This window comes from Caloenas nicobarica, chromosome 4 (genome assembly GCF_036013445.1).
Source record: "Caloenas nicobarica isolate bCalNic1 chromosome 4, bCalNic1.hap1, whole genome shotgun sequence".
NCBI classification, from domain to species: Eukaryota; Metazoa; Chordata; class Aves; order Columbiformes; family Columbidae; genus Caloenas; species Caloenas nicobarica.
Window position 1 is genome coordinate 55,049,403 of NC_088248.1, and position 12,694 is coordinate 55,062,096.

Consider the following 12,694-nt stretch of genomic DNA (forward strand, 5'->3'; position numbering starts at 1 on the left):
GATGAACTGGGAGATCAACCCGCCCAAGGGTTTAAGAGATTTTCCACTCCTTAGCCCAGTTCTGAGGAGCGGTCCATACATGTCAATTTGCCTGGTTTCCTGAGGCTGATATTTTTCCTTTATAGATCTTTTTCTTAACTTACTTGAAATGAAAAGCAAGCAGTGTTATGGGAGGGCTGTTGCTGTGGCTACAGAGGAGACTGAATAATGGAGGCAATAGCTATTTTGCTTCTAGCCCTGTCCCTTCTTATTACTTTTTTCTATTTCTAACTTCAGCTACCTATTACAAGGGAAAACAAGGCTTAAATAAGCAGGTGTCTGATCCTTCAACAGAAATCAGCTCCTCTGCACATTTCCCACTGAAAAAAAATCATGTTCAAAGACCAAAGGATCAGTATCTAAGTCAAAAACCGCATATAGAAACTGCAGTTCTAAGATCTGTAAGTAAAGCTGCAGGCAATCTTAATCACTATGTTTACTTGAATGTAATAAGTAATGCAGATATCTTCCACAAATTTATTTTTTCCAGTTCTTAATATACAGGTATGAGGCCCAAACTTTTCACAAAGGCTACTTCGAATTCAAAATTAAACTTGAATATAATTAAAAGCACTGATACATGTCTTTTCTAAGTATAATCCTATATAAATAACAGTACCCCAAGTACTGCAAGGATGTAATGCAAGAGATGCTGTCGCACCAGAGAAAACAGACTTACCTGAAGACTGCTCCTCCCTGGCAATTATTATAGCAGTTCTGGCAGCTTCTCTGTGTTGCTTTAGTGCCATGTATAAGTGGAACAAGTACTTGGCATCCTTAATTAAATAATAGAAAAGCAATTAATACTACCTGAACACATACTGCTGTATTCCCTTTCTTTACTTGCCCATCCCACCACCACGTTCTTCAAAGAAAAGGGACGAGCTGCCTTGTTTTGGGAAGAGCTCTTTGTACCAACCTGCTTCAGCTACGCTACGTTCCCCGGCAGGTTTGGCCGTGGGCACAGCCAGACAGACACCCCGGCCGAGGACCCTGACGGAGCCGTGGCAGCCGCTACCAAGGCCTGACCATGTATGCGGACGTGGAAAAGCCACGGCCGTGAGGCACGCGGAGAGTTGTGCGGGTGGGAACCTGACAACTTCAGCCGTGCGGGCACTTGCGGTGTCAGAAAAGAACCAAAGGGCTCCTTTTTAGAAATCAAAATGTTGCTAGAAATGTTTAAACTGTGTTATGGATCTAGATGCAAACATTGCTCAGTGTGGGTAAGGATGGCAAAATCTGGCCATTAAAGAGTGCATTGTTCTGGGACCAGATGGCACACATCCAAGACAGCTAAAAAATTGAAAATTCAGGGGACAATCAACTAACAAAATGCATAGAATTTATAATTTGCTGTACTATGTACTGTCGATCTATTATATGATTCCAGAATGGCAAATGCAGCAAAGAGTTCACCCAAAAACTGGCAATCCAACACCAGGAAAATTAGTGAAATAATTTATAAATGAAACTTTAAAAAAACAAGATGGCAGTATTGAAGAAAACAAACTTGAGTTCTATTTTTATAAAGTGTACTCAAAGTTCTAGCAGACTAGTGAAAAAAAAAGAAATGAATACGAGACAAGAGAATTGATGTTTCATAAGGATTTTGAGAAAATCCTCAGAAAAGGTCATTCCTAAAAACACGGCTTAAATACAAAATAAAATTATGTTGCTTATGATGAAAAGGAACCATTAAGTGAAAAAAAACCTGGGCTAGTGCCACTGGTTTATGTCTTTAGCATATGTCTTAGCATTTTCTAAAATGAGATCAACAAAAACTAAAGTCTGTACATGATAATCTTTTAACCAGTAAATCAAGATTAAATTAAACTGAAATATTTTATATAATGGTATGGTTCCAACTTAAATATACAAATCAGAAAAAAAAAAAGACACTGGTAGCTTATAGACAGCTTAGCACAAAACCCAAACCAACTAATTCTGCAATACTGTAGTAAATCCAAACTCTTACAATGTGTTTTCTATGTTAAAATGGTATAAAAATGTCTTTTAAAAGAACTGTATTAATCAATATCGTGCTGTTCTCTGAAATCCTGTGTGGGTTTTGTATGTGAGTCTCAAACACACAGGAAAAAAAGCAGAAATTAAAGGAAACAGAAATATTAAAGATATAAAGACATTTCCTTATAAAGAAGATGACTGCAAAGATTAACTCCCTACTTGAGAGGCAAGGAAAAAAATGACGAAAAATCACAGAAATAAAAGCAAGAGAGAAAGACTGGCATACAGAAAGAAAAAAAGCAAGTCAATTCTTTTTAATGTTTTTCTTTATGTTGTGAGTTAAGTGACCAAAAGTAGTTACTTTTAAACTAATGATGGAGCAGAATTTTAAGTAACACATGATCAAAAGGTCAAACATCTGAAGAACCATAACAATAATGAAATAGTCATCTGGATAACGAAGTAACCACCACTTTCCTCTGTCAGTGGATATTATTTATCCACTGTAAACTGCCTTAAAAAGGAAAACTGCTATTCCCTGAGTGGGGTAAAACAAAAATTATTACGAATGGTAGGTTGTGATGTAATTCTTCCCAACTTCTGACACCTCTTAATGAGCACAGATGGCTGTTCCACTGATGACAGCAGAGCCCACGCTTCTCCCCGTTCAGGCTGCTCCTGCCTTTCCTCCTGCTGCGGCAGGAGAAGGATCCTGTCCCAGCACGGACCAGTGGTCTTATACAGTATTTGCCATGTCCCTAATTATATTTTATTTAAATAATATATTTAAATGACTTACATGGCAGCCACATGTAGAAAAAATACAAAAGTAGAAGGCATTTTAAAAAATTAGTCTCATGTTTCACTTTCATATTCTTACCTTTAAAGTTAGCCACTTCAAAAGTATTTGGAAAAATTTATTATTGCAATCTAACCAATCTTAATATTAGATAGTCATGATTTTAATTTAGTTTTGCTTTTTAAAACAAATGCACTTAGAAAATATGCACACAGAAAACAGCAGAACCTTGCTAGTTAATGCTCCTTGAAAAATTGCTAAAGAACATACAGGGCAAATTAAGAATCTTTACATGTTAAAGTTAACAAATACAATAGTTGACATAATGACAGATTTAAGAAATATTTTATAACTGGTCAGACAATAGTGTAGCAAAATGTTGGTAAGCATAATAATTTTGATAATATGGTACTTCATTAAAATCCCTGATAATTGTCGGCTGCAAAAGATTTAAATTAATCAGGCTGCTGTGAGCGATGATCTGGTTGGAAGATCAATGCTGAAAGGATTAGCAAGTTTCTGCTGCATGGCTACTTTAAGTTCACTCTTACTTTTAGCTTTACAAAAATACCACCACATAAAAGCTGCTATTCTCTAAAAACAAACCCGTTTGCTTGATAATTTAAAAAACACTGTCTCCATAGCATAATAAGGATAAAGAGGAATTGGTTTTTAAGTAGATTTTAAAAACAAATATGTATGGTTTGATAAAGTAAAATTTTGTTACTCACTGAGAGAGACTATGGCAGATTGGATTAAAGCATTCAGAAGAACAAGAGAGAGCTTTTAAACAAGGAAATGAAAGCTCTACATTGACGTTCAAAACAATGTTAAATATGGCAATTATGGCATTGACAAAATTCTTAAGTGTTTTCTAAAATCTTTAGCACCTCTTCACTACCAAGATCATACTGCAGCTCGCTTCCCTTATCCAGTCCTACGCACTTCTTTCAAGCAGGTGGCTTGGCTGCCACTCTCAGAAAAGGGACTGGATGCTACAGTTTCCGTCCACCCAACTTTCAGCATAAATATGAAATCACTTTTGCTTACACTGATGCTGCACAGTTTTTCATCTAATGCCTCTAACAGCTTCAGTCTCTTCTGGTCTTCTGGAGTTGAATTTTGGTTTCACTATGTTTGGTCCTCTTATAATTTTATTAATGTTCACATTTCAAATTACAGGTAAGTAGTAAGAGATGTGGGTTGTTTGTTTTTTAAAATTTTATAAAAGAAAGGTGGGCTTGGCCATCAACTGTCCAGTGTCCCTAAGAGTCTAAAATATCAAACCCTTAATGTCTACGCACCATGCAAAGAGGAAAGCGTCAGAATTTCTAATCTCCCAACAGAATCGTAAACCACAGCAGTAATATTAGGGGTGAAATAAACTCACTGCATGAAGAGCATGTCATCTCCATCGTTACAAAATCTTCCTCCTCTCAGTAAGGCAGAACTTACTCTTCTGTATATGTCATTTTGCACCTGACTGTATTTACCGTGTGTTTCTATGAGACCTTAAAATCCTTGACTAAGGAATTAATTGCAGACTGCAATGTCCACACCTGAGGTCTGGCTTTCACAGCAGAAAAACACAGGGACAACACCACTTAGCTCACACTCGAGCTCTGCTGTAACAGGCACTAAAGTGGCTCAGCCACTTGGTTTCATGAACTGAAGCCCAAATATGATTGAATGTACCATAATCGCTATGAACATCAAAACCAAAAATGGTCTGTGAAGCCTGTTTTTCTAGAGCTCGAACTCTGAGAAACCAGATAGCCCATCAGCAGTCACTCTGCAAAAGAGCTGTCTGTCATCTTAACCTCTGATGCTGCTGATGTCTAACATCATATTTACAGTGGACATTTTTAATTTGCCCTGGAAAAAAAAAAATCACACAAATGGAATAATGGTCAAAATCTACTTCTTGTATTGTATATATAGCATAGATGTAATCTATGTTCTGCTTAGATGGTGAATGATTCTCTTCCTTTACTAGCAAACCTATAGCACTGGCAGAAAAATACACAAAAATCTGTTAGCATGTGTCTACCAACTCCCAAATCTGTATATACAAAAGAGAAAAAGATGAAATTGTCTACTGGTCTGCCAAAAGCCTTTTGTTACACCCAGTGAATGGTTTGCTTTTATCAAAGGAGCAGGAAACCTGCAAGAAAGGACAACGGCCCTTTCGAAATTTTATTAATTGATCACACGACATTAAAAGAAGCCTCATAGCACCTCTTACCTCACAAAGCACCTCCTGAATAGTATAAAATAGTCATATGTACGGTTTTAATGATCCAAAGAAGATCTTCTATGACAATGATGAGTAACAATGTAAAAATCAGCATCCACAGTATCTTATTCTCCTGTTGTTAATCAGAACTTCCACATTAGGTCTGTTACCAAAAATCTTTAAATGTGCTTCCTTTTTTCTAATTTTCTATCATAAATTAAATATATAATTTTATTCTCCAACACAGAACAGGAACTCTGTGAACTACAGTCTATATCCACAGATGAAACTATGAATAGGAAGTTCAAATTTTAAACTAAATACTTCTACATAATAAGAAATCAAAAAAGAAAGATAATTTTTTTAAAAAATAAGGTTTAAATGTCATACAGGCATTCCCATGAAGCAGTTCCATTTTCAAGTGATCTCAGTGCCAATTTTTCCCTTCATGTCACATTTTAAAACAGAGCTCTTTTTGAGAATGTGGTAAATAATCACTTAAGAAATCAAGCAGAAGCTGGGTAATTTTGAAAATCTGACCACAACTTTTTATGTTTTAAGTTGATATGTGAATACAGGAACTAAAGTCACCTAATCTTCTTTGGGTTTTTGTCCTTCATCTCCTATTTACTACTTTACTTTCTTCCACTGCAGCATTTAGACCAAGTCCCCACACTGCAAGAAGAGATCAGTGCTGTAGCTAGGCTGGAAACACACAGATGCTGACCATCCAGCTGGGGAAGGCAGCAGCCAGCTGGCTACTGGCATGAACAAACAGTTCAGGTTTGTCTCTTTCTCTCAGTATGAGCGTTAATTTGAACTTCCTCTGTCCAACTACCTGCTTTCATAGAGCTTGGAGAAAGATGATTATATTGAAGACAGTTAACCTCCTTTCTTATCTTCCTGAAATTGAAGTTACTGGGTGAAATGACTCTCAGAGTGATCATGTATGTCTTGCTCCTAAATGAAACCAAGCTAAAACACAACCTGTGTCTACCAAAAATTTTAGGACAAAATAAGTTCAAAAGACCTTGTAGCACAGCAACGTGACACAATAGCAGTGACAAAAATACAATACCTTGGGTATGCCATCGCTCTCTCCCATAAGATAGTCTATCAGCTGATTTGTTAGGGCTTCATCTTTTGCCCGTCCCACCTATTAAATAAAGACAGAAGGAATTATGATACGAAGGAGAAAGGAAAAATACCTACTGATAGAGAGGCTTTCCATAAAACCACTGAAACTACTTTTTTAGTTCTATGTCTTCAAACCAGGAGATTACTTGGTTCATCAGCTTTGACCTGCAGTAGTTTGCATTTATTTTATAACTAAATAGGATTATAACTAAATAGGATTATAACTAAATAAGTCTCTACCAGTGCAAACTGTTCCTCTGCTTTAGTGTTGGGAAGGCACCTGAACCCAAGCGTCATCAGCTGCAACCTGCTGTCACAAAGCTGTGCCTATCAACCCAGCACAACGCGCCTACCACAGGAATATTTGGTGCTGGTCACTAGAAGAGTCAGCACCATCTGGCCAGTTGAAGAGACAGTCTCAAAATATGGCTGAGATGCTGAGATTCCACAAGGATACATATGGTACAATTGCAGCAATAGTCTTTGGGCTGTTTCATAGTGTTTGGTTTATTCATTTGGGCTGAAACATCTGGAGCCAGAGGAAAGCATTAGACACCTCAAACTTCAGTGTTACAAGCCCTGCTGACAGCTCTGTGAGCCAGAAGGCCTCAAGAGTGGCTGTGCTAGTTCTAAGCAGAGTCAGGTCTACTGTTACGGAGTCTGAAAAAAGTCTTGTGATACCTAACAAGATTTTCAAAGCTGTCTGTTCTTCAAGGGAAGAGAGGCAGTTTGAGCATGGTTTGGATGACAGAAAGTGAAAGACGCAGTGGATGCCTAGATGGAAGCTGGCAATGGGCCTGCCGAGGCAGGTTTCCAGCATATATCATCTAGAAGGGAATCTCAAGGAACAGAGTAGGTTAACATGCACTGAGGTGCAGCACAAGCTGGAGACCTGATAGACCACACAGCTTTAGAGATCATGAGTAAAATAACCAAGCAAAGATTGCTTCATCTTTGCTTCATTTATTCTTCTTCGTTGCTTCATTTATTTTCTTTTTTTATGGATGGACAAGAGATTTTTAGAGATAAAAAGGTTTTAGTAAGACTGATGCTGCAACTGGTCTTCTGTCTGATAGCAGAAGCTGAGAGCAGTGAGCAGTGGATATTGCCCACCTGGACTTCAGAAAGGCTTTTGACACTGTCTCCCACAACATCCTCATGACAAGCTATGAAGTATGGGCTGGATGAACAGTGAGGTGGACTGAAAATTGGCTGAGTGACCAGGCCCAGACGGTTGTGATACATAATACAAAGTCTAGTTGAAGGCCAGTAATTAGCAGTGCACCCCAGGGGTCACTACTGGTTCCAATCTGATCTGGATGATGGAGCAAAGCACATCTGTAGCAAAACTTGCTCATGAAAGAAAACTAGGTGGAGTGGCTGATACACCAGCGGGCTGTGCTGCAATCCAACGGGTCCTTGACAGGAACCTCAAACAGTTCAACACGGGGAAGTACAAAATCCAGCACCTGGGGAGAAACAACCCCATGCACCAGTATACGCTGGGGACCACCCAGCTGGGAAGCGGCTTGGCAGAAAAGGACTTGGGGGTCACTAAATTGAACATGAGCCACCAACCTGCCCTTGCAGCAAACAAGGCTAATGGTATCCTGGGCTGCATTAGGAGGAGCGTTGCCATCTAGTTGAGGCAGGTGATCCTTTTCCTCTACTCCAGGTGAGGCGACACCTGGAGTGCTGTGTTCAGTTCTGGGCTCCAGTATAAGAGAGAGAAGGCCATACTGGAGAGAGTTCAGCAAAGGGCCACTAAGATGATGAAGGGCCTGGAGCATAGCTGGAACTGTTGAGGCTGGAGAAGAGAAGGTCTGGGGGACTCTTGTCCATTTATATAAATATCTGAAGGGAGGTTGCAAAGAAGGCTCAGCCAGGCTCTCTTTAGTGGTGCCTAGTGACAGGACCAGAGGCAATGGGCACCAGATGGAACACAGGAGGTTCCCTCTGAACATCACGAAACACTTTCTCACCGCAAGGATGGCTGAGCACTGGCACAGGTTGTCCATAGCGGTTGTGGAGTCTCCATCCTTGGAGATATTCAAAAGCTGTCTGGACATGGTCCTGGGCAACTGCTCTAGGTGGCCCTGGTTGAGGAGGGGCATTGATTCTGTGACAGGGAGTGAGAATGGAAGCATATGGACCTCTCTAACTATAGTGTGTGGATTGGAAAAAGTCATATATGCATATTGCTAAAGAAGAAAATTTCAAACTCAAGGGTCACTGACACCCAACCACAAAAATCTGAATGAATTCATAACCTGAAACTGAAAACACTTTTTCCTCTGGTGTCAGTATTAACTTATTCTACTTTTTAATGTTTAGATATAACCTTTACTGATGCGGTTTTCTTTCTATTTGCAATCTGTCCAAACACACTCACTGATGCCACAAAAACAGCACAACACTGAAAGTAAACTTCTTGAAAATATGAGGATTTTTTGTTTTATCAAAGTTACTTACTGTTTCAATTGCCATTTCTATAGCCAAGTTTTCTTCTGTGTTTGGACTTTTCATAAAGTGCTTTAATGCCTAAAATGATAGAGAAGAAAAGTTAAAACCGAGACACATGAAATCAACACTTTCCTAATTTTTATCAAGTAATTTCTCTCTGCATTTTGACAGACAAGTGGCACACTGAATGTGTATCTTGACTGTATTTTACAGCCATAAGGATAACCACATACACTATTAGAGGTAGCAGCTGCTCTTACAGATACTCCTGCAAGAATGTAGAGCCTTCGCCAAATTCTGGTGTATTCCTTCAACTAACTGTGAAAGATGTTCACAGCAATGTGGTGAGAATAAATTGATGATTAATGTGCCACTGGACCCCCCCATGCCCCAGCTGAAGGAGCGGTCACCTACAATGGCTGTAATTTGCAAAAATTTTTCATATGTGTTTGGCATGCAAAAGTCAAACATTTAGTAAGCATTAGTTCACTGATTTGTAACTGATCAAAAGAAGTGTGTCAATCAACATAATTCAACTAACATATCTCCTTTTTAAAAAAGAAAAGTTTTAAGTTAGGGCACGCTACAGTATTAAATGAATTAATTAGTCAGCAACCAAGTCTTCATTGGTCAAACTAATAAAATACAAATAAATTCTACTTCTATGTTCAGGACATCTAGAGATTAATTGAGAATAGTCATTGATCCACCTGGAGCCACTATCACTAGGAAAACTTACATGCATGGCAGTGTATAATTCACAGAATACAATGTAGATAATTGTAAATATAAGTAGTTTACTTACAATTTTTACACTTTTTTCAAATATCAGTATGCTACTAAGGCGGCTAAAGTCTATTATGAATTTCTCTGATTTTGAAATACTGTATTGTGAACAGTTTTTATGAATGTTTAACTATCACTGTTCTATCCTTTAAATACTGACCCGTCCATATTGACCACACAGTAAGAAAAATTTTCCCGCCTGAAAATGTTTCTTTTCTCCTTCAAAATATAGTGCAATGCTCTGATAATCTTCATTGGTAGTACTTTCAGAACCTGCAACAGATAGATACCAATGATAGGTGGGTATTCTTATTAAGTAAGATAAAGGCCCTACCAAAGGAACAAATTCTTGTTCTACTTTTTTTTTTTTAAACCCTCAAAGAAAACAAAAGCCAGGTAGAGTCAAATTATGTCTTATGTCTTTTCTCCTTTTTAATCAGACTAAATGCCAGACATTAGGAGCTAATAATACAGGGAAATAACTGTTTCCATAGATTTTACAGCATAATGGGATTTCTGCTTTTTTAACGGACATAATAAAATGGCATAACTATGATCTCCTAACTAATTTTTCCATTATGCCTTGAAAACAATAAGAGTAAATGATTATGAGATTATCACCTAAATTATTTTCACAGGTTAAGAATATGTGAGTATATCTGTATCGCACAGAGCAGGACTATTAGGAGCAACGTAACCATGTAGTAGTAGAGAATACTACTTAGTCTTCTAACCAAGACTCCATTTTACTGTACACATGTAAAAACAAAGACAGCCATTACTCCAAAGTTAGTTTTAAACCCTTTTTTTAGATTACAATTTGAGACGTCCTATCTTGGATCAGAGAGAAGGAAGAAAGCATAAGGAACAGTAGAACAATAGTGGCCACACCTTGACAAACAGCTGCAACAGTATATCACCAAGCTAACCGTTGTCAAGTTTTTCTAACCTTTGTAACAAGAATACATTTTTTAAAGGAAGAGATTGATTGAAAATATGAAATAATTCGGTAGACACATGTGTGCAACTGTTTCTAAAAAGAGTGGTGCCCAAGACAGGTGAAAAATATAAAATTTATTGCAAATCTACAAGCTGGCCACCCACTTGATGGCCTGAGGGAGTCAGCTTCTCAGTAAGGCCTCCTTTTTGTCTCTCACTGAGACAAGAAGAGGCCACAAAGGGCCTAAAAATGAAAAAAAACAAGTGACATAGACATGGAAGAAAAGAGCTGGAACCATGAAAAAAGGAAAAAAGGGATAAAAATCAAGAACTGCATATATCAAGGTCAAAGAAAGGGATACTTCAACAGACACAATAAAAGTATGAACAAATGCTTTATCTCTATGAATAAACAGAAAACGCTCTAGCACGGGCAAGATTTGAAAATAACCCAGACTGAAGACCAAGGGAGATACCTAAGCTGAAAGCAAAGCCTAGCTTGTAGGCCTGAGTTAGACACAGGTTGTTAAATCTGTCCCTGGTGACTAGAAATGGAAACGGCTGGGAACAAAGCTTCACACCCTTTGCCTTATATTTTCAAATTAGTCTAAACCAATTAAAAGAACGGCAAAACATATTGCAAGCAAACTATTAACCTAGAATACTCACTGATGATATCAGCATAAATCTCCATCTTGTTATGTTGTTGAGCTAATGTGAAAGCTTCATTATTGCACTTGGACATGACCAGGAACTGGATGGCAGAACCATAGTCACCAAGCTGCAGAAAGAATCTAATCAGAATGAACAAATTAATACCTTAGTATGAATTAGCATAATGAATACAGCGGATGTTTTAGGAATATAGTATATTTTGTGGCATACAAATACGATAAGTTTCTGATTTATCTTGATTATTTTAAATAGGTTTCTAAAATTAACTTTGTATAAATAATACAGCATGGCAACTTTTATTATTGTCTAAAAATTACTTCAGGTTAATATAACTTTAATCAGGAAGTTTAAAGAAAGGAAAAATAAACAGTACCTGCTTATCTGTCCAAACTTTAGAGAGCTCACATCAGTAAACTGAAATATATAGTCGCTTGCCAAGTACCAAAAACCAGAGTCTGATACTTCAGCAAGCTTCACCAACTTCCAATACGTGTGGCCTCCTTCACCCTTTTTAACCCGTGTGATATGATGGTTACCTGGCCACCATCTTTGCTCCATCAAGAGACTGTGTTTCTCTCACAATATTAACAGCCTTTTCAGGATTATTAAGGTGATCCAAATATAGTCGGATTACACTGTCCCATTGTTTTGCATGCTCGTAAGCTGTCACAGCTTCCTTGTACCTGCAAAATAGTGGCTCCAAATCAATTTTTCTAACTTTTAAATAACTCTTTACAATGAGGTGTGAAAGAAACACACAGTATTTTATTTCTGAAAGGTTACTTTGTGACACCTTCCTTTCAGTTTGCATTTCATAGCCTTGTTCTGCACTTACTATGTTTTTTGTCTCTAGTTCTTTTCCTCTTGGCAGAATGAAAGGCAGGGACAACAGAAAAATGTCTACCACAACACTAATTTTGTCCTACTCTGCCAGCATTCCTTTTGGTTTATTTTAAAAGTGGTTAATCTGTTCCATATGAAGTCACTTGGGAGAGAGCAAGAAAAAAACCAAACTGATGGTAACTAGTTGTACAATTTTAAAAATGAGACTTCTGTTCTGTAAACAAGAAGTTTCTCATTCTCACACTATGCAAATGACACAAATAGTATTTTCTACTCTCATCCACGCAAACATTTAGCTTTGGTGCTGCTTCTTAAGTGTCATTATTTGGAAGCACATTTATTTACAGGTAAAGACTAGTAGAAACTACATTCTGTGATTAAATATAACCTATTTGGGGCTTTCATTTCAGCCAGTAATTTCACATTATTCAATATTTTGCAAGTGCAACCATTAAGATGTAACAGTAATTGGTTCTAGAATGAAAAATTTTCTTTCATGATTATTCCCCTTTTGAGTGACCTTTAAAAATCACAGCTAAGGAGCCGTTAGAAACAAGCTGAACTTCAATACCCTGCTAAGAGGACTATTGCATTGGGTGCAGTACTTTAAAACCTTTAATAATTTTTGTTAAAAAGATACTAACACTTAAGAAAAAAAATCACGTAGGAACACATCTTTGATATTAGTGGAAGGTCATTAGATTATGTTTAAAATCTTTACACAACACTTTAGGTTTACATATTTCAGAATCCATTTTCATTAGGCTATTTTATGCAAAATTTAAAGTTTTACTTTTATTTTACAAAAAGAA

General features: G+C 37.5%; 1 protein-coding gene across 4 annotated transcripts in view; it reads right to left on the minus strand.

The window, feature by feature from the left end:
• Positions 1-12,694, minus strand: part of WDR19 (WD repeat domain 19) — a 43,565-nt gene that overhangs the window by 8,529 nt on the left and 22,342 nt on the right. For all 4 annotated transcript variants that reach the window (XM_065633144.1, XM_065633143.1, XM_065633146.1 and 1 more), the window contains 6 exons: positions 11,576-11,722; positions 11,034-11,158; positions 9,586-9,698; positions 8,649-8,717; positions 6,118-6,195; positions 719-815 (listed from right to left, as the gene is read on the minus strand). In XM_065633144.1, coding sequence (XP_065489216.1) covers positions 719-815; positions 6,118-6,195; positions 8,649-8,717; positions 9,586-9,698; positions 11,034-11,158; positions 11,576-11,722 — 629 coding nt within the window. The remainder of the gene's footprint in view (positions 1-718; positions 816-6,117; positions 6,196-8,648; positions 8,718-9,585; positions 9,699-11,033; positions 11,159-11,575; positions 11,723-12,694) is intronic.